This window comes from Melospiza melodia, chromosome 21 (assembly GCF_035770615.1).
Source record: "Melospiza melodia melodia isolate bMelMel2 chromosome 21, bMelMel2.pri, whole genome shotgun sequence".
Taxonomy (NCBI): Eukaryota; Metazoa; Chordata; class Aves; order Passeriformes; family Passerellidae; genus Melospiza; species Melospiza melodia.
In genome coordinates this window covers 3,799,914-3,821,707 of record NC_086214.1, presented here as the reverse complement: position 1 = coordinate 3,821,707, position 21,794 = coordinate 3,799,914, and the positions used below count along the sequence as shown (strand labels likewise).

At 50.5% G+C, this 21,794-nt stretch overlaps 1 protein-coding gene across 5 annotated transcripts in view; it reads right to left on the bottom strand.

Annotated features, from left to right (window-relative positions):
* Positions 1–21,783, bottom strand: part of LOC134427751 (S-adenosyl-L-methionine-dependent tRNA 4-demethylwyosine synthase TYW1-like) — a 113,551-nt gene extending 91,768 nt beyond the window's left edge. For 2 of the 5 annotated variants that reach the window (XR_010030226.1, XM_063173819.1), the window contains exons 1-9: positions 21,734–21,783; positions 19,688–19,814; positions 19,379–19,527; positions 18,651–18,803; positions 18,021–18,122; positions 16,904–17,098; positions 15,280–15,561; positions 14,308–14,415; positions 1,802–1,889 (exon numbers count right to left, since the gene is read on the bottom strand). Coding sequence is in view for 4 of the 5 variants with exons in the window: in XM_063173819.1 (XP_063029889.1) it covers positions 1,802–1,889; positions 14,308–14,415; positions 15,280–15,561; positions 16,904–17,098; positions 18,021–18,122; positions 18,651–18,803; positions 19,379–19,513 (1,063 nt within the window). In the remaining variant the exon portion in view is untranslated. Of the gene's footprint in view, positions 1–1,801; positions 1,890–14,307; positions 14,416–15,279; positions 15,562–16,903; positions 17,099–18,020; positions 18,123–18,650; positions 18,804–19,378; positions 19,546–19,687; positions 19,815–21,657 lie in introns of all 5 variants that reach the window. The other 3 variants (XM_063173822.1, XM_063173823.1, XM_063173820.1) reach the window with 3 other exon arrangements.
* Between the last annotated feature and the right edge of the window lie 11 nt (positions 21,784–21,794).

The window sequence follows — 21,794 nt, the reverse complement described above, 5'->3', positions numbered from 1 at the left end:
GGAAATGCTCCAACCATCACACAGAGCCAGCACAGAGCACTGCCCCCATCCCCTGCTGTCTTTAGAAGCAACTGAATAAATGAATAAATAAAAACAAAAGGCTGCCACCTTAAACACAAAACAAAGTCAAAGATAAATTAAATGCAGTCAAATACATGACAAACAAAACCAAAGTAACTGCCACCACAGCACAGCCTTCAGGAGAGAGGCTGAAAAGATGGACTGGCCCAAGGCCTGCACGGGGCCATGAGGAGAAGGCAAAGTCCCTGCCACTCCTCCTGAGCCCCTGGGTCATTCCTCACAGCACACAGTCACACAAGGGCTCTTTGCTGTGCCAAGGCTGATGCCAACCCAGCGACCAAGGCTGGGCAGAGCAGTGCAGGGCTCAGCCCTGAGAGCAGCAGGGCTGGGCTGCACAGCTGGACTGGCCCAGGACACGCCAGCCCCCAGCCCTCAGTGACACAGGGACATTATCAGGAGCTCCAGGAGAGCAGCCCAGGCCAGCCTCATCCCTACAATGCTGAATAAATGTGAGGATGTGGCTCTTGAGGTCATGATTTAGTGCTGAACAGGGGGGTTGGTGGTTGAACTTGAAGCTCTTAAACACCTTTTGCAACCTTAACAGTGCCATGATAACACTGATTTATCACCAAGTAAAGCACACTCCATCCCAAGGGAGAAAAGAAGCCAGACTGAGCTCCCTGTAGTCTCCATGTCAGCAGCAAAAGGGAGCTCCCATCAGTCCCCTCCTGCCTCTGCCACTCCCAGCTGAGGCTCCTGAACTGCAGGGCTCAGTCTGGCTCTCCTCATGTTGGTCCTTTGTTTTAAAAAAAGACATGAAATTCACTCCAACTGCTCTCATTGGAGAGCTGCTGATCTTTTTCAACATCTAGTGGATGGTTAAAATTAGTTTGAACTGCTTCCTTTTCTGGAAACAGTGTTTCAGCAACAAATCAGAGTTTGAAACCGAGGTAAAAACAAGGGACTAAGTTGCAAAACAGATGCAAAGCTGATCTTTAAATATTCCCTGACAAACCTACACCGTGGGAACTGCAGTGTGGGACCGTGGGCACATCTCTCAAGCTGCCCCAGCAGGTTCATCAAGCCCTGGGAGCTCCAGGCACTGCAGGAGGAGCTGCCCAGGAGGCAGCAGAGTGTCCTGGGGCATGAGGAAGAGCATTCCCAGCAAGGCAGGGTGATCCTGTCCCTCTGCTCAGCCCTGGTGAGGCACTCTGCAGTGCTGGGCCCAGTTCTGCCCTCCACAGCTCAACAAGGACCAGGAGCTACTGGAGAGGGTCCAGTGGAGGCCACAAGGATGATCTGGGGTCTGGAGCATCTCCCTGGTCAGGAGAGACTGTGGGAGCTGGGCCTGCTCAGTCTGGAGAAAAGAAGGCTGAGAGGAATCCCATCAATCCATAAAATACCCCCAGGGTATCAGAGGATTGTGCCAGGCTCTGCTCAGTGGTGCCAGTGCCAGGATGAGGGGCAGCAGCCATGAACTAAACCACAACCACCTCCATCTCCACATGAGGAAGAACCTCTTCCCACAGAGAGGCAGAGCTCTGGAACAGCTGCCAGGACAGGCTGGATGTCCCTCTATGGCCACCTGCTCTGGGGGACCCTGCCTTGGTGCTGCTGGACTGGGTGATCTCCAGAGGCCCTTGCAGCCCCAGCCATGCCATGTGTCCTGTCCTGTCCGTGGGTCAGGCCTGCCACGAGGGCCCAGGGCAGCCCCTGCCCCCCAGAGCCCCTGTGCCATGCTGTGCCCAAAGGCAGCTCCAGGCTCTGGGCTGTGCCTCACCTTGTTTAGTGAGTGCCTTCCTCAGGGCTGGGGTGATCATCTCTCTCCTCTCAGCTCCAGCAGCTCCCTCCTGCAGCTCCTGCTCTCTCTGTTGGAAGAATCACAGGGAATTAGAGCCAGTTAGAGCCAGGCCTCACCTCAGACACTGGGGTACAGCCACACACCTGCTGGACTGAACCGAGCCCAGTGCCACACAGCAATTCCTGCTTCCCTCTAATCCTGCACCCCCTCCTGTCACAGACATCTTTTCATAAAAATCCTTTCTTTAGGATTTTCCCTTCTGGGAAGCTCAGGCCCCAGAGAAAGAATGTAAACAATGGTTATCTGCTGCTGTGGAATGCATCAGGTGCACCTGTGATGGGCCCATGATGGATGTGTACAATTAATGGCCAATCCAGGACCAAGCTCTCTCTGGGACAGTGTCGGAGAGAGCTCCTTTGTTATTTTCATTTCCTTTTCTGTTCTTAGCTTAGCCAGCCTTCTGAGAACTTTTCCTTCTATTCTTTGTAGTATAGTCATAATGTAATATATATGATAAAATAATAAATCAAGCCTTCTGAACATGAGGTCAACATTCTCCTCTCACTCTTCATCCTGCAACCCTTGTGACCACTGTCACACCATCCCTCTGCCCAGCAGTAACTTAGGATGGCAAACTGGAAAAGGAACACCCCCAGCACACCAGATTTGTCCCACTGACACAGTAATAAAATTCCCAAGGATATTTTAACAACCAGGCTGTGGAATCTCATCCAACAGTGACTGCAGTTTTAAGCCCCAATGTTTCATGAGAGCACAACAACCTCACAATAACCTGACCGGTCTGGCTGTTTGTCGGATGGCCTTGGGACAGCCCGCGCTCCAAAGGACGAGTCTGGGCTCTTCACATTTTCAGTCTTCAATATTGTTTCTTATCTCTTATCTACAAAGTTTTCTCCCAGCCTGACAGAGGGCTGACAGCAAGGCAGCCAAGGGCACTCTGACCTCCCACTGGGCGGTCATCTATTTCTATACTAAAAACTACGTATATCATATTTACCTTTACCTTCCAATACCTTTTACCCTTATTAACAAGTGCACATTTAACATGAACCAACCCCAAAGTGCCAACATCACCACAGAAAATGGACGACAAGAAGAAGAAAGAAGGACAAGACACGCCCTGATTCCTCCATCTTGTCTCCATAACCCCCCTGTACCAAAACCCTAAAATCTGTATTTCCACCCTGTGAACACTTAACTCTTACACCCCTTATCCCCAAGTGATTCTCTTGTGCTCATACAGGTGGCACATCCCGTGCAGGGTCAAAATCCAACCACCAAGCACTTCTGGGAACATTCCAGGATTTCTGAGCTCCCCACAAGGGTTGTCTCGGTAACTCTGGACATCTGGAGTGATGTGCTGAGTTCCCACAACAACCAAACCAGGGTGTGCCTGCAGTGCCACTCCCAGCACTCCCCAGAGCAGAGGAGCCCTGGAGCAGCAGCCACCTGCAGCACCAAAATTCAGCCACTGCAAGGCCTGCAGGGAAAGGCTGCTACCCTCCAGCAGCAGCCAGGGAAGGGAAGGGGAAAAGGAAAGGGAAAAGGAAGGGAAAGGGGAAGGGGAAAGGGGAAAGGGAAAGGGGAAAGGGAAAGGGAAAGGGGAAAAGGGAAAAGGGGAAAGGGAAAGGGGAAAGGGAAAGGGGAAAGGGAAAGGGAAAGGGAAAGGGAAAGGGAAAGGGAAAGGGAAAGGGAAAGGGAAAGGGAAAGGGAAAGGGAAAAGGGAAAAGGGAAAAGGGAAAAGGGAAAAGGGGAAGGGGAAAGGGAAAGGGGAAAGGGGAAAGGGGAAAGGGGAAAGGGGAAAGGGGAAAGGGGAAAGGGGAAGGGGGAAAGGGGAAGGGGAAAGGGGCAGGGGAAAGGGAAAGGGGCAGGGGAAAGGAAAAGGGAAAAGGGAAAAGGGAAAAGGGAAAAGGGAAAAGGGAAAAGGGAAGCTGCTTCCACACACAGATAACCCTGGGCAGGAGCTCCAGACACTGGGATAAAGTCATGGGCAGGAGAAGCAAACCCTGGCACGTAACAAGTGGTGACTCCCCTGCTGCGTGAGTGTCACTGCTGAGACTTTATGGGTATTTATTGTCTCATGTCTGCACAAAGAAGCATCAAAGCAGAAATAATTACTTGGATATTTCATGCAACTTGTAATCTGTCAGTCCTTTATGGCTTTCATTGAAGGAGTTATGGATAAACAACAAAAACCAGCAGAGGACATTTTGTCTTGACAGTACTGAGGCTATTTCACATCCAAGCCTCTTTTGTGCCAAAGCCATGGAAAAGTTAATGGAAATGCTTTCAGTTTGAGTCTCCTCACCAACTGTCAGCATCACTAAGGAAACCAGTGCTCCTGACTTGCCAAACTGCTCTTCACAAACAGGGAGAGGAGGCTGCCTGCTCCTGCACATGAACAGACTGCTTCTGCACCTGAGCAACAGCTCAGAAAATAAAAGGTGCCTCCAAAGAAAAATACATCTGAATATTAAAACCCACACACAGAGAAGTTCAAGGACAAAACAGAGCTCCTAATAAACACTTGAGAAGGAAATAGGAGAGTAAAACATTCAGGGACAGAGATTATTACCTTCCCTACTCATTTTGGATATAACTGCCCACAGCCTCAGGGATGTTGTTCAGAAATGTATTTTTCAACAACGAGTACAACATGGTCCTTTCTGAAGGAAAAAGCTGCATCCACCAATGCCCTTCCATTCAGCTTCCTGAGCCTTTAGGCAGGACTTCATTGGCTTCTGTAACACATCAAAACTCCCCTGGAAGCCTACATCTAATAATTAATTGCCATTTAGTGGGTTTTAAAGCTCATTTCTTGAGCCTTGATCTTAATTTATCAGCAAGACTCTTCAACAGTAAAATATTAATATTGCTGGGAAAGCTTCATGCATAAGGAAGGAAGGAGATAATAGATAAAAAACTTCATCTTCCAAGTGTTAAATAAGGAGCTTGTCCTGCCACAAGCCATCAATTAACCCAGGCCACAGGCAAGGCCCTACCTTAGCACAGACTGAGACCTGGGCTAGAGGAAGGAAGGGGAGTGGAACCCAAGGAGCTTTAGGGTCCCTTCCCACCCAAACCACTCCCTGATGCTGTGATTTGGGAGCCCCTTGAAGTCCTGAGCAGGATTTAAACATGGACACATCCTGGCCTGTGCTTTATCATCTCAGGAGAACTAAACCTCCACTATGGAGCACATCCTAATGTTAAAAATGCAGTCATTGAATTAATTACAAATGAGAGACCCTATCCAAGAAAGCCTCCAAACACAAAGTCCTTCTGCATGGAAAACATTTCCATTTCTACCTCCCTGCCACTGCAGCACCTCAACAGAACAACATCCAATTCCTCCTTGGCAAGGCAGAAATACAGTTCAATTATCATTTTCCCCTCACAGAGAGGATCACAATTCTCCTGCCCACACCCTGATGTGAGAGCCTGTACACAAAACCATATTTTGTTTTTCCCTGCCCTGCAATACCTGACCTGCTCACTTTGCCAGAGGACTGGCTGCACGTACTCCTGGTGGGAAATGGAATTCACTGCACAGGGATTTCCACTTATTTGCTTAATAAACCTTTCAGATCTGTTATTGAGGGTTGGAGAGGAGGGGGAAAAGGTGAACTTTGCACAGAGGAAACTTCTCCAGTTGTGGTGATTTAGTAGAAAGCCCTGCAGTAAATCCAAGGCAAATCACTGTCTTTCCATAACAAATGAAGCAAGCAGTGACAAGAGCCTGCTTTTCAGGCCCTTGAAATATTCCACTGCCAAAAACTGGAGGTGCAGCTCACAAAGGAGGGGGCCAGAGAGGAGGAAAACCTCTGGATACCCCCTGATTCCTTGGAAGGCTCAGCACAGCTCCACTGCAGGCTGGAGGGGTTTGGTTGTGAATAAAGGCAGCTGAAGCTCAGCTGTGATCCCCTGCTCTGCAGCTGAAAGGAAAAGGAATCCTTTCCCTTTCCCTCTCACAGGGAGCACAACAGGCAGAGGCAGCACAGTCCCAAGGCAAGGAAAACACAAATCCATGGACCCTGACAAAAGTGAGGGCCTCAGCATTCCCTGCCCCAGTTCAAATCCCAGTGTTTCAAAGGGCTTCATCCAAATCTGCCTTCCAAACTCAAAGGTGACCACCAGGATGTGCCACTGCCACTTGTCCTCCTCTCTGAAGTGCCCTCTCCAGCTCTGGCCCCTCAGCTTGGGAAGGACCTTGGGACACTGAGCACATCCAGAGGGGCTGGGAACACAAACCCTGTGAGGAAGCCCTGAGGGAGCTGGGGGGCTCAGCCTGGGTAAAGGAGACTCAGGGGTGCCCCCATCACTCTGCAGCTCCTGAAAGGTGCCTGTGCTCAGCTGGGGCTGGGCTCTGTCTGCAGCAGCACTGACACAGCCAGAGCACACAGCCTCAGGCTGCACCAAGGGAAATACAGGCTGGATATCAGGAAGAAGTTTTTCACAGAAAGGTGATAAAGTTCTGGAATGGCTGCCTGGGGAGGTGGTGCAGTCCCCATCCCTGGGTGTGTTTAACAAAGCCTGGATGGGGCACTGGGTGCCAGGGTTCAGTTCAGGTTTTAGGGCATGAGTTGGACTCGATGATCTTGAAGGTCTCTTCCAACCCAGTGGAAGAGACTCTGAATTCTGTGATTCTCCAGGATGTCCAGGTGCCCAACAGCTCCCCGTGTTTCCCACTTTATCCATCAAACACTCTTCAAACTGTGCAGGAGGGAGAAAAATAAAAAAGACCCTGAAACTCCACACAGAGGCTGAGGGAGCTGGGGCTGGTCAGCCTGGGGAAGAGGAGGTTGTGTGGAGACCTCCCAGCACCTGCCAGGGTCTGGAGGGCACACGGGGAAGCCAGAGAGGGACCCTGCACCAGGAACTGGGGGGACAGGACAAAGAATAACAGGTTCAATCTGACAGAGGGGAAATTAGAGTTTGATATTAAGGAGAAATTCTTTCCTGTGAGGGTGGGCAGGCCCTGGCACAGAGTGGCTGCCCCTGGACCCCTGGCAGTGCCCAAGGCCAGGCTGGATGTGGATAGCAGAAGGTGTCCCTGCCCATGGAACAAGATGAGCTTTAAGGTCCCCCTTCAAACCCAAATCATTCTAAATTAACTGAATTTAGCACTTTCAGCCTCATGGCTCTATTTACTGATGTGCCATGGCAGGGGAAAAAAAGCTCTCCCAAAAGCTTTTACTCTCAGAAAAAAATAATTTACACCCAATTATGACTGAACTTCTTTCCTGCTTAACCTCCCAGTGGTCACACAAAGGGAAGCCCTGGCCCTGCCACAATTTACAGCCTCATCCATCTAACAAGCTCCAGGACCTTTTCCCAAAAGAACAGCACAAGCATTAAGCAAACAGGAACATAGCAGGGCTGGAGCCAGCACTAACAGAACAGCACTGAGGGAACGCTGGCCAGGCTGTCAGAAAAAGCTGCCTGGCAGCAAGAAGGATCAGCAACACTTCCCCAGGAGCTGGGGAATGAACTATTAAAGTTCATGAACGACATGAAGCAGAGTTAAAGTTCACAGAGCAGAGCTCTGGAAGCAAAGCCCCAGGGGCAGCAGGACAGGCAGCAATGCTGGCAGCTCCTCTGGCAGGGGCACCACTGACAGCAACCACATGGGGAGCTGGGGGACACCAGGCTGCCACAGGCATGGCACTCCGTTCCTTACAAACAACCTTTTGGAAGGCTGAAACACATGGGGAAATGGGGATAGGGGGCCCACTGCACAGACAGCCCTGAACACAAGCACAGGAGCAGAGGGTGCACTCTGGGGACTGTCCTCCTGCAGGAACACAGCTGTGGCTGTCACAATTCAGCTGTGACAGGCACAGACAGAGCTGCAATTTGCTGAGCCAGGGATGAACACCCCATCAATCCCACAGCACCCCAGCCCTCCCTGCTGTCAGTCACCAGCAGAGACAGCCTGGAGCTCCTGCAGCACACAGACCTGAGAACCCAGAGTGAGCGAGCTGTGAACCAGCAAACTGCCCAACAGACAGAAAATCTTATTAAAAACACCTGCCAGAGTCTGCATAATCACAGGCTACACACCCACCCCAGCACTGCCCAGTGAAGCACAAAGAGCTGAGAGCAGCACAAGGAGTGAGAGGGGAACAGGGCAATGACTGAAACCTGGCCATGACTGAAACATCAGCTGCCTGGGCCAGAAGGGAAAACTGGGGCAGGTGCTCTCAAAAAGTGCCCCAAAGTCACAGAATCATGGAATGGATTAGGAGGGACCCTAAAGCCCATCCAGAGCCACCCCTGCCATGGCAGGGACACCTCCCACTGTCCCAGGCTGCTCCCAGCCCTGCCCAGCCTGGCCTTGGGCACTGCCAGGGATCCAGGGGCAGCCCCAGCTGTGCCAGGGCCTGCCCACCCTCACAGGGAACAATTCCTCATTCCCAATATCCCATCCAGCCCTGCCCTCTGGCACTGGGAAGCCATTCCCTGTGTCCTGGCACTCCATCCTTCTTGTAGGTTCCTTTCAAAATGAGGAAAGTCCCTGAGAAGTTCTGACTGATATCAAAAAACAAAAACAAACACCCCAAATTCAGAATCAGGACTTTTCTCTCCTGAAGTAGAAACCCTGAGAATCTTAAATAAGGAGGTGGAACCCCCACCTCCCTCCCAATGCTGTAGGATACGGAAGGTCCCTGGTGCTATCTTGAGGCAGCAGCTCCCACCTAAGCAAAGGCAAACAGACCTGCAGCTCCATCCTCATGGAGGGAATTTTCCATTTCCCTTTGTCTGAGAAGTCAGTGCTGAGATTTCTGGACATTTACAGCATTTAAATCCCAAACTCCTGCTGACAAGCAGTGACAGGAGCTTATGCTGCCATCCGAGTGCATCAGCCTGAAAGGGCCCTGAGCATCTTCCATGAAATGCAGAGGCAAAAATGATCCCAACAACATCATCTTCTTGTAGATTCAGCATCAGTCCAAGTCCTCAAGGACATGAAACATCCCAGGTCACAACTTTCCAATGTATCTGCAGGGCTGCAGGAGGGTTCAGAGTGCTGCTCTGAGCTCCAGCAGCACTGCTCTGCTGTAGGGCAGCTTTTACAAGGTGCTGCTGAAGCACAGCTCCAGCTCACACACTGCTGAGGGACTCTGCCAGAGTTTGTTTGATTTGGGAGACTTCCTTGGACAAGCCGGGAAGAAGATTGATTTTCAAAAGCACCAAAGGAGTCAAAACTAACAGTGTGTCTGTGTCCACCCAAAAGGGACTGCTTTTACTTGAAAACTGAGCCATATTTTCACATTTTATTTCTTTCTTCTGTGCTACAAAAATCCCAACTGAAGCCCAGTTAACACAGTTTAACAAGAGTCCCAAATGCCCAAATTCAAACCAGTAAGATTTTCCATTCAGTCTCTTCTGCTCTCTCACACAGAGCAGGCAGCACACATCCTTCCATACTCCTGCCATCTTTTGCAGATTCTTTTTCAAGTGGCTCTGTAAAGACTTCTCCACTCCATTTCTTTCTTTTCCATGAGTTCAAGACTAAAAGAACATTTCATTTCAATGGCAATTTTTCAAGTGGTTGAAAAACCACAGAAATCTGAAATGGTTTGGGTTGGAAGGGATGTTAAAGCCCATCCAGTGCCACCCCTGCCATGGCAGGGACACCTCCCACTGTCCCAGGCTGCTCCCAGCCCTGTCCAGCCTGGCCTTGGGCACTGCCAGGGATCCAGGGGCAGCCACAGCTGCTCTGGGCACCCTATGCCAGGGCCTGCCCACCCTCACAGGGAACAATTCCTCATTCCCAACTTCCCATCCATCCCTGCCCTCTGGCACTGGGAGCCATTCCCTGTGTCCTGTCCCTCCATCCTTGTCCCCAGCCCCTCTCCAGCTCTCCTGGAGCCCCTTCAGGCCCTGCAAGGGGCTCTGAGCTCTCTCTGGATCCTTCTCCAGGTGAGCACCCCCAGCTCTCCAGCCTGGCTCCAGAGCAGAGAGGTTCTGCTGCTTTGATGTGTAGAATTTCAGGAAATCTGCTCAAATCTGTCATTAGACAAGCAGGAAACTTTAAAAATGCACAGCAAAAAGAAAACTACCTGACAAATGGAGCACAAAGTTGGTGAGAAATGGTGAGCAGGAGGGCTGGGCTGTTGCAGTGTCAGTCCTGACCCTCTTTTTCCTGTGGTCAGGAAAAGGCTGCAAATAAACACTGAGAGCTCTCAAATGCCTTTACCAAGGAAGTCACTGCACAGCACATGTCAGAGCCTGCAGACTGCAGATCCAGACAAAGGTTACATTAAAGTTATTTTGGGGTTCTTTTTTCCCTTTTATCACTCACAAGCCTTCCTCAGAAAATGCCTCAAGATCTCTTGTAATTCTGTTTAGCAATTGTAATCCTTTCCATTAGCCAGGGTTTAGAGAAAAAAGACTTGAACCCAGGAAAGGAGAAGGGTGAAGTGTCCCTATGGCAAACCCTGCTATTAATGGCAGAAGTAGTCTCCAAGAAGTTAAATTTAACTTCTTAAAGCTCATTTTAAAATGTAGACTCACACTGAATTGTGAACCAGAGTAGCACAGGTCAGAATCTGGCCCAGAGAAGGGCACATTTTTCATTTTTCATAAAGGAATCCTCCATCCATTAAAAGCTGAAGCTTTTGGATCTGTCCACATCAGTTTTAACTGAAAGTTACATACTCAAATTTTGTTCCATTTGATTAACACATCACTGACTATTCCTTCCTCCTTTAAAAAGTTCCTAGCTATAGCACAAAGCCTTAAATACCCCATTGCCCACTGTCCCACCCCAACCAAACCCAGCTCCCTCAGGAGTTCCCTCCCCCAGGGCTGCAAGATTTGGGCTTCCAGAGCAGCTCCAAGGGCTCCCAGGAAAGGCTGGAAGGGCTGGGATTCTCACTGGCCAACCCAGGGTGACTTTTCAGGGACCAGGGGACACAGAGGGACACAAACTGAACACTCTGGGGCAGGGTTTGGCTCCTGGAAACTCTCAGTGTGTTCCTATCAACCCCTCTCTCTTTACATTGCAAATAGCCTGTCAGCATCATTACACTGCTTGTTGTAGAAAACATGAGCATTCACCTCAAAATTGCATCAGCAAATATGCTCATTTGATTGCCTCCAAACCCATCAAACAAGGAATCAGGACATTATTATTGCTATTACTCATGGCTGAAGTTTAGAAATGTTTAGAAGGTTAATAAAGTCCTTCCATTCCCTGGCAATGAGTGTAGATGGATCTGTCCTTCCAGCTGATCTCCCAGCTGGGGGAGATGCTCCACACTAAGAACTGGTGTCCCTGGGATTAATGGCACCTTGCAGGCCACCAACACCCTCAGAGTTCACTTTCCCTGACAAATCCACATCAGGGAAGAACTCTGCAGGAAAGGCAAAGTGTGCCACAACTGCAAAACTCCAAAGTCCACCTCATTCTTAAATGCATTAAAAGCCATCAGCACATATTATGAGAGTTGGTAAACTCACATGGAATTTGCTGTTGGATCAGCTACCAGTTAATACAGTTGAATATATTACCAATATCTACCCAACCCTGTGTCAGTTTGGGCTCACACTCAGTGTGCAGAAGGCACCATCACCATGAACTGTGAAACTTCACACTCAGCAGCTCTTCAAAAATCCATCTCTTCTCTAGCTCGGTCTGTAATAGCTATAATTCAACCTGGCAGAGAGGTTCTGGCATTGCCCTGGAACTCCTGAACCCATCTGCCTGGTCAGAGTGGCTGCAGGAATCCAGCACCTGCTTCAAGCCCCTTGACAGTACCTTACAAACCTGCAGAACATGGAGGGGAAAGCTGAAAGACAAATCTCAGCCTTGATTTCTGTCAAGGCAAACAACAAAAGACAGATGCAAAATGAAATGAAGATGACCAGCAGAGATGTGAGCAAGGATTTATTAGATCCCCCACAGCCTCATCCCAGAAAAGGCAGGACAATAAGGAATTCTGACTATCTATGCCTGCCTTAGCTGCTAGTGACCCTCACAAGAGCCAATCCAGGCACAAGAGATGAAAGCTGGACCCAAAACCATTTCTAATTAACTACAATGCATGAGGCAGAACCTGCTGCTCCACATCCCATAGGCAGAGGGGTGAATATCCAACAATGACACCCAAAGAACTCCTGCTGGAAAGTGTCAGGCACATTCCAGACCCAAGGAACTCTGACGAGGAAGAACTGTCTGTGACATAACCCTTCAGATACCCAAGTTCCTCTCAGACTTTTTCACCTGTGTGTGAGCAGTTCAGATCCCAGAGCACTTGGCTGTGTAGGCAAGGAGTCCTGCAGGACAACAGGTCAGGTCAGGGAAAACAACAGTGTCACACCCATTTTACAGAGTCCAGCATGCCATGAGAGGGAAAATGGCTAAAATGGCCAAAGGCAGAACGACTCACCTGGTACAGGAAACCTCTCAGAGCCTACAAAGGGGATGGGACTTCAACAGAGGTGCCCTTATGCACACTCAGAGTGAGCTCTCAGGCCCACACCAACACTTGCCCCCTCAGGATTTGATTCTCTGCAGGAGAGCAGTTCAACTCTCACAGCAGAACAGCCCTGCCAGCTCCTCCAAGGAAAAGGCTCAAAGGATCAACACCTGCAGGTCCCAGCTCCAGGTGAGTGTCTGTGCCCAGGCAGCAGCTGCCCCTCTGACCAGGGTGGCACTTGGGCCACAGCACCCCGAGTCAGTTACTGCAGAATACAAGCACACCCAACACTCTCCCTGCTCCAGCAGAGCACCAGGAAGGCTGAAGATAAATCAGTTTGGCTCCTGCCTCAGCCAAGGCACAGACAGCAGTGAACTTTCCCTGCCTGTGTACAAACCCACACCACACTGATCTCAGCACTGACTTCTTCCACTGAACAGCACAAAGTATTTTATTGCTGTGCTCACATTTTATTTGTAAACTGGCCTATGATACGTGCTTTTCCTGGGTTACACTGCTCCTCGATCACGATGCTGCTACATTCTGTCACTCAGGGAAAGCTCAGTGCCAGTTCTTCACACGAGTGCTGGCTGTCACCGCGGCCCCGGAGCTGCCGCGGCACCCCGCTCCCTTTGGGCCGCTGACCTCTAGTGGCGAGCGCAGGAGAGAGGAGACAGAACAGAGTTAATGCTCGCCATGAGGAACTGCGGTCCTTCCTCCCTCCCAAGGGAAGCCAGAGGCTGCCCAGCCTTCCCTGACGAGCTGCAGTGCACAGGCAATCCCTCCGACAGCCTTGCCCCATCGCGGGGGCTGCTCTCCTCACAGAGCTGGCTGCAAACAGCAGCGTTGGATTCACCTCCTTCCCCTCCCTGAGGGCACCAACAGAGATCCCCTTGTAAGCTCCTGCTCTCCAAGCACCCTCCTGTGAGCACAGCCTGCCTCCAGGGAGCCCAGCAGTGCCACCTCAGCTCAGAGCACGAGCACATTGCTGTATTTTCACACGGTCACAGAGCAGTTTGGATTGGCAGGGACCTGAGACCATCTCATTGCACATCCCTTCCACAGGCAGGGACACCTTCCACTGCCCCAGGCTGCTCCAAACCCCATCCAGCCTGGCCTGCCAGGGATCCAGGGGCAGCCACAGCTGCTCTGGGCACCCTGTGCCAGGGCCCCATGTTGGGAAAGAGCTGTGAAAACCCCACAGTGCAGGCACACCCAGGGTAAGGAACACACCACGTGTGTCATTACAGAGTCAGCTTGGTGAGAAGGGCATGGCCACCAGCTCAAGGGTGCACAACGACAGCAAAGGGCACTGAGAGCAAAGGGGGTCAGCAGATGGGCTCAGAGCACACCACAGGCCACCCTGACCAACAACTGCTCAGCCAGCAAAGACTGGGCAGCACAGCAAGGCCCTGCAGCTGCCCCCTGTCCCCAGTGCTTGGTGTGAGCGAGGGGAGTGTGACACATCCCAGCTCAGACTGAGCACAGGAAAGGGACACCAAGAGAAGCACTGGGAACACACCCAGCAAGATGGAGCAGGAGCTGGGGCTGTGTGACAGGCCCTGAGTGTGAAGCACAGGCCTCACCCTAGGGCAGCAGTGAGCAAGGCAAGGTGCTCTGGCAGCTGGGTGGTCCTGCAGCTCTGCCCCTGTCCTCACTCACACCTGCATTTCAGTGACAACCCACGGGCACTACAGGAACAGGACCTGTGTTCAGCCACCACACTGGGAATCTCAGTGCAGAGATTTGCAGCCAGATCCAGAGTTAGCTCTGCAAGCAGATCTTCCCTCAGACTGGAACTCCCAGGTTATCAGGGCAGCATTTGCTTGGTGAGCAAGCTACAGAGTCAGTCTACAGTGACTACACCCAACACTACTCCAAAGATGTTCTTTTTGGGGCCAGGTTCTTCAATGGCTCATATTTTACTCTCCCTCTAACCAAACCCCATGGATTCAAATCCAGCCAGTTATATTTTAATCAATCCAGCTGCTCAGTGAACAAGACCTGACCATTCCATGCCCCCTCTAACAGCAGTACCTTTGCTTTCTTCATGTGGCCCATGACATTGCCAAGATCTTCAACATCAATGACAGAATTTGTGTCTCCAGCTTCCTCCTCACTACCGGTTTCAAACAATTCTTCTCCCTGTGGGAGAGAGGAGGGGAAAAAATTAAGAATTCATCTCACTGTTAAATGTAAGACTAAGCTAACCAGTGAAATGAGCTCTCCTCGCCAGTAAAGACCACTCAAAACAAGCAATAGCTTACCAAAAACCCATAGGATGGATATGGAACCCTGAACCCCTTTAAACCCAGGAGCCTTGCTGACAGTGAGATTTATTCCTCCTGCTCTGCAGCAGCCAGCAGTCCCAAGCCCAGCCAGAAGAACCATTTACTTTCCTATAAAATTCAACCCAGCAATAACTCCCAACCCACAGTGTATGGCTCAAGGGAGGATTAAAGTGCCACAGCAGCTCTGGGTCTTGCACTAGAGAGCAATAGAGAGGATTTCTCAGTCAAAATCTGCAATCAATAAACACTCCAGAAGAGAGAAATGATTACAGGCAGACACTCACAAAGGACATACAGGACCTGCTCAGGTAACACACCCCAGCTGCCTTTGGAAAACCCTGGGATACAGGCAGAGCAGCTGAGCTTCACAGGGTTGAAGTGGAAGCAGGTTAAGGACTCACAGGGAACTGAAGGGTCCCCTTGGCCTTGGGACAAAGGCTCTGCTGAGAACTCAGCCTGGCTCCCTGGAGCATCTGTCCCCAGCCAGGAGCAGCACTCCCTCATCACACAAATGCCATCGAGCCTGGCTCATCACTAACTCTTTGGTCCTTCTTTCAGATGGCTTGTTCTACTCAATTGCCATGGGATCTCAGCTCTCCTCTCCCCCTGCTCCAGAACAAGTACCAGGCTCCCACAGCAGCCCTCTGGGCTGCAGGAAGAAGGGGAGAAGTCAAACAGTGCTCCCAATAAAATAAGGCCTCAAGGATTTTGGCTGTACCTCAGTATCGTCCTGCTCTGACGTCCCATGTTCACGCTCTGAGCTCTCCTTGCTCTGCTTCCCTGGAGTTTTGCACTTCCCCTTCTTGCACTTCCCCCTGCAGGGCTTCTTCTCCCCCCTGCAGAGTGCCCTGAGCCGAGTGAGGAATTTGTCCTTCCAGGCCTCAAAGTCAGCCTCAATGCTGCCGTGCTTGCTCTGGGCCACATTGCAGTCCCCCTCAGCCCGAGCCATGATCCTGCTGGCACTGAGCATCCACAGCCACCTGTCCATCCTCCTTGCAACCTAGGCCAGGAGCAAGGGTTGGAAAGGAAATTAAACCAGGGCCAAGTGCAAGCAGCCAACGAGAAAAGCAAGGATCAGCCCTGGGAAGAGGCAGAGAGCTGCACAGCACTGCAGGGCAGGGGCCTGGGGAGTCCCTGTCAGGTGCTGGCTCTGCACAGACCCAGGGCAGCCTGAACAGCACCACAGCCCCTCAGACTGCATTGGGAAATCCCTCTGCCCCCCCTGGGCTGAAGGGAGGGGCTCTGGGAACAGACTGCTCTGTGTGGTGCTTGTTGGTCAGAACAGTCATGTGTGACACACGGCCCCAGCTCTGTGCACAACCTGTGACAAATGATGCCAATTTTCTGTGTGAGATGAGAACAATGACCAGGCAGAGATTCTGACACAGTTCACAGCAGGGAATAAAGCTAAAACTCACATCATAACAAGGAGCCACGTTTAGAAGGCAGCAAGAGTTTACAGTGCTGTGCCCTCAGGTGACTGCAGAAAGCTTTCAAAGCTGGGAAATTAACTCAGTCAGGATTTACCAAATGTGTTACCACACCTTCCAGTGCCTGTGGGACTCATTTCCCATTTGAAATCCAATTGCTTCAAAGCTGAACTGCCCAGGTGGCCAAGAAGGCCAATGGCACTGGCTTGTACCAGCACTGGTGTGGCAGCAGGACCAGGGCAGTGACTGTCCCCTGTGCTGGCACTGCTCAGGCACCTCCAGTGCTGGGGGCAGTTTTGGGCCCCTCACCCCAAGGAAGACAGCAAAGGGCTGGAGGTGTCCAGGGGAGGCAATGGAGCTGGGGAGGGCCTGGAGCCCCAGGAGCAGCTGAGGGAGCTGGGCAGGGGCTCAGCCTGGAGCAAAGGAGGCTCAGGGGGCCCTTGTGGCTCTGCACAGCTCCTGACAGGAGGGCACAGCCGGGGGGTCGGGCTGTGCTCCAGGGAACAGGGACAGGAGCAGAGGGAACGGCCTCAGGCTGGGCCAGGGCAGCTCAGGGGGGACAGCAGCAGGAATTTCCCCATGGAAAGGGGGCTCAGCACTGCCAGGGGCTGCCCAGGGAGGTTTGGAGTGCCCATGCCTGGAGGTGCCCAGGGAAGGGCTGAAGGTGGCACTAGGAGCTCCGGGCTGGGGACAAGGTGGGGATTGGGCACACCGTGGGTTCAGTGATCTTGGAGGTTTTTTCCAAGCTCAGCAGCTCTGAGATTCCGCCCATGCCCTAAACCCAGCACCTCAGCCAGTCAGCACAACAGCTGCAATCCCACCCAGAGCAGCAGGCTCATTGAGGCTGGATGCCCTGCATGCAGCTGAGCTCTGAGGAGCAGAGGCCAAGCAGGGGGCTCAGGGCACACTCACTGTGTTGTAGTGATCCCCGTAGGCAGAGTTGCCCAGCCCGAACACGGCGTATCTCAGGCCCTGCAGGAAGCTCCTCCCAACGCGGAAATCATTGGCTGCCTCTTGCAGCCACTTGCAGAACCACACTGCGCTCTCTGGGGGCTGCCCCTCGGTGTAGGTGGCCACCAGGAACACACAGATGTTCCTGCTGCTTGTCTGCTCACACAAACAGGACAGGAGGGGGAAAAAAACAAATCACTGCATTTTCCAGGACCTTCTTCTAAAGGAAAGAGTTGCAACACCCAGGCAGCTGGGGGAAATCAAAAGATAAGGCTGTCTCCTGCTGGGGTGGCATGGTGCAGGTGACAATCCCAAGGGTGCTGAACAATCTGCACAGCACCTCAAATTATCAGAGAGAGGTCAGGGACACAGTGACAGAGCAAACCTGGACATCCAGCTCCATCAGCAGCTTCCTGACCCAACTCCTTCATCAGGGAAGTGCCCCATGGATAAATATTTCAGACTCCTCAACCTCACATTTACAGGTGTGTTAGGGGCAGTATCAAATGCTGGCAACTCATACTGACACCTGAAGGAATTCCCAGCATGCAGTTTCCACCAAAACTTTTAGTTAGGATTAATTAAAACTCTCAAGGAGCAACTATCAATAATCACAGAAGAAAAAACCCATCAAGGATTACTACACCTAAATATATAAATATAAATTTCTACACTATACTACAATATAATATAAATTACTACACTTCACCAGGAGTTTCTATCTTAAAAGCCTCTAAAGGCTGCAGAGGCATCACCACCTTGCTGTTCTGGTTCTGAACCTTGCCCAGCTGTACAGAGCACCTGGGGCACCCACTCTTACCCAGCTCACCCCTGAGTTACAGAACTGGCTCATACAGAGTCACTGTCACAGCAAAATGTCCAACTGATGCTTTGAAATTCTCAAAATATAGATATTTTCTGCTGAGGGCTGATGGGCTACATTTGCAAAGGTAGGGAAGCAATTCAACACAAAGCTTTGGGGATTTCCAGAACAACAGGAGAGAAATACAAGAGGGAAATAGCCTTGACAACCCCAGGAAAAATTAGTACTTGTTACTGGTGTTTATGCCATACTCACCTCCTCCACTAAACCATCTTCTGGATCATAGTCTTCCATGTTAATGACTTCCACAGGCAAATTAAGGGAAAAAACAGCTTCAGCCAGAGCTTTGGCAAATCTCTGAACAAAGAAACATTGGAAGGTATCAATTAATTCAAGCCCCATGAGCCCTGCTGTGCTCAGCCACAAGACTTCTCCCAGCACAGGAAGAATAATGACACAGGTGGCCTGGACACTGGCACTGCCATTCCTCACATTAAAGCAAAGATGGAGTACACTGGCTGAGAGTTCCAACATTATAATGTCACAGTTACACACACAAATTACATTTCTTCATGAGAAAGCACCAAACCCAGCACTTCTCTCTATAAAGCTTTGCTAAAAAATTACAATTATAGTGCAAGAGTGAACTTCTAGCTTTATAATCAATCTCTATTGCATGCCTTGCTTAAAGGGAGGAAGAAAATCGTTATTTTTATTTAATTTTTCACTCATCTTGCATGTTGGGCAATGATTGTAAGAAGCTAATGAATGTGCTGATGAACTCCCAGATCTGTACCCAGGGCAGTGTTTTAAGGCAAGCAAGGTTCTCAGATCCCAACAATATTTCAAAGCAATTTCACAGCTGTGCAATAAAAGTACAGATACCTTTGCTGTGCCAGTCTGAGAGCCATAGAAGATCTTCACTCCAGCAACATGGATCCTGTGTGCCTGACGGGGGGCACATCCATTTCCCAGTTTGTCTGATGTTCCCTCAGGGGCAGAGGGACTCCCATGGGACTGCTCATCCTTCTCCAAGGGCTGTCAAACCAAGAGCATTTAAAACTCAAATCCTGGGGCCACTCTCAGCAACAGTCAAAGCATTCTGGTTCCCCTCACACCCAGACAAACACACCACGATCTGTGCTCCTGACCAAGCCATGCTACAATACCCACTTGTCTGGGAGGCAACAGGATCCAGCTGAACCTCCCAAGTCCTGCAGCAGATCTTTACCCACCTGCAGGAGGAGGTTTTCAACTCCTGAATGGCCTAATTCCCTCCTATCCCAAAACCAGCCTGTCACGGGCATCATGAAAACATGAAGGTGCAAACCCTGGGCACAAGCAGAGGGGTTTACCTGGAGTGACAGAGCAATCCAGGGGGAACAGTGTGAGATGTGTCCTGCTGAGCTCTGCCCCATCATCACAGCAACAAGAGCATTCAGTGACCCACAGACACAAACAAGCCAGGCTGAGGATCATAACCAGACAACCAAACTGCATTTGGAATTTGCAACACCCTCAGCAGGCCCGTGGCAGGTGCCTTTATCCAGTAACTACTCACTCCCACCCAGGTTTTTGGGGTCTCTGAGAGAAGTGCTGACAGGCTCAGTTACCTTCTTTTTGGCTCTGGTGGTGGTGAAGTGAATGACAATCCAAAGGCTGATCCCAAGAGCAACAGCAGAATAGATGTACAATCTGTGCAGCCATATGGACCCCAGGCAAGTATGGAAGTAGCTCCACATATCCATTGAGACATCTAAACCTGGAATGTCACAGGTTCCTACAGAGTGAGTATGGAATGAGCACACACAAAGTAATCACACAGTACCCACAGCCTCACACTATCAGCTATTGCCCAGGCTTTGCAGAAAACAGCATCTGGCTACAGGCAAGGCACTAAAATTGAATCAAAAAGCCTTTACCTCCTCAGGTGTGTCAGATGAGCTCCAAGCTAGCATTCCATACTGTCAGAGGGAAACTCTGGGCTCTTCCCTTCTAGGGCAGGTCTGTTACAAGGGAAAGCAGGAAACACTTGTGCTGTCCAAGTGCCTGAAAGGAAAAAGTCCTCGTGAAACATCCAGTAGATCACACTGGCTTTAGTTTCACACAAACCCAACAAATGCAGTTCTCTGGAATGACAAAGCTCCAGTCCAAGGGGGAAATCACCTGCACAGAACTTTCTGCTGAACACAACCCTTGCTTACACACATTTGATGTCACACTGGTTACAAACAGAGCTTCAAGGGCAGACTGAAACACAGATTCAATTGGAAACACTTTCACAGAATTCTATGATGCAAGTGAAGCTTGATTTGGAACCACTGAGATGTTTCATGTTGGTTCAGAACATTCAGGGCACAGTCAGGAATGCACCTGCAGGGTATTTGCGAATATCTATTTCATATGGAATATTCAGGCACTCCAAAAGGGTTGGTTTGTGATATTTATTGACTGAGGAACACAGCTAACACCCTTCTACTGTAATCTGCAGCTTGGATCTTGTTTTTGCAGATATCAGTCGAGAGTACAGAATGCAAGTATTTCCGAGAGGCTGGAAACTTGTACAGGCTGGTACTCGTTACCAGAGCCAAGGCTTAAGGGGTTGCCCTTCAGCCCTCCAGCAGCAACACTGAGACTCTTAATAGAGAAAAGCCAAGAGCACTTGCCCAGTGTTCCCAGTTTTACCCAAACCAGCTATAGGGATTCCCTTAACCTCTATACAACTTCCTCAAATGCAATAGATGCTACATATATTGAAGAGAATTTCAGCTCCAAAACAGGCTCACTATTATCCCCTACACAGCCCCTAATGGTTATCACCCCACAAACACACACACACATCCTCGTGGTTATTCCTCCTCTCACAGTTAATGCTCCTCTCTCCCCCAAATACCCCACGGTTTTACTCCACCTTCCCCGGCCTCAGGGTTATCATCCCACACCCTCACAGTTATTAAACACCCCCGACCTCAGAGATCCTACCCCCGTACACCACTCATGGTCAATAAAACCCCCAGGGTCATTGCCCTCATCTCCCTCCACAGCACCCGATCACAGTTACAGCCACTCACACACACGGCTGTTCTATCCCCTCATGGTTACCAGCCCATACACACACTATGGTCCCACAAACTCGGACATTACCCCATACACACACCATTATCCCACAAACTCAGTTATTAACCCATACACACACTATGGTCCCACAAACTCGGACATTACCCCATACAAACACCATTATCCCACAAACTCAGTTATTAACCCATACACACACTATTGTCCCACAAACTCGGATATTAGCCCATACACACACTATGGTCCCACAAACTCGGACATTACCCCATACACACACTATTGTCCCACAAACTCAGTTATTAACCCATACACACACTATTGTCCCACAAACTCGGACATTACCCCATACACACACTATTGTCCCACAAACTCAGTTATTAACCCATACACACACTATTGTCCCACAAACTCGGATATTAGCCCATACACACACTATTATCCCAACAAACTCGGTTACCAGCCCATACACACAGTTATTATCCCACAAACTCCGTTATTAGCCCTTACACACGCTATTATCCCACAAACTCAGTTATTAACCCATACACACACCCTTATCCCACAAACTCGGTTACCAGCCCATACACACACACCATTATCCCACAAACTCGGTTACCAGCCCATACACACACCATTATCCCACAAACTCCGTTATTAGCCCTTACACACGCTATTATCCCACAAACTCGGTTACCAGCCCATACACACACCATTATCCCACAAACTCGGTTACCAGCCCACACACACAGTTATTACCCCACAAGCACGGTTATAACATCCCCCCTCACGGTTATCACTCCCCGGACACAGTTATTACCCCACAGACACGGTCATTGTGTTCCCCCCATCACGGCTCTCTCCCTCACACACTCAGCCATCACGCCGTCACTGACCCGCTCCCCGCCCGGCTCCCCTCAGGCCGCCATGCGCCGCTCCCGCCCCTTCCGCCCGTGC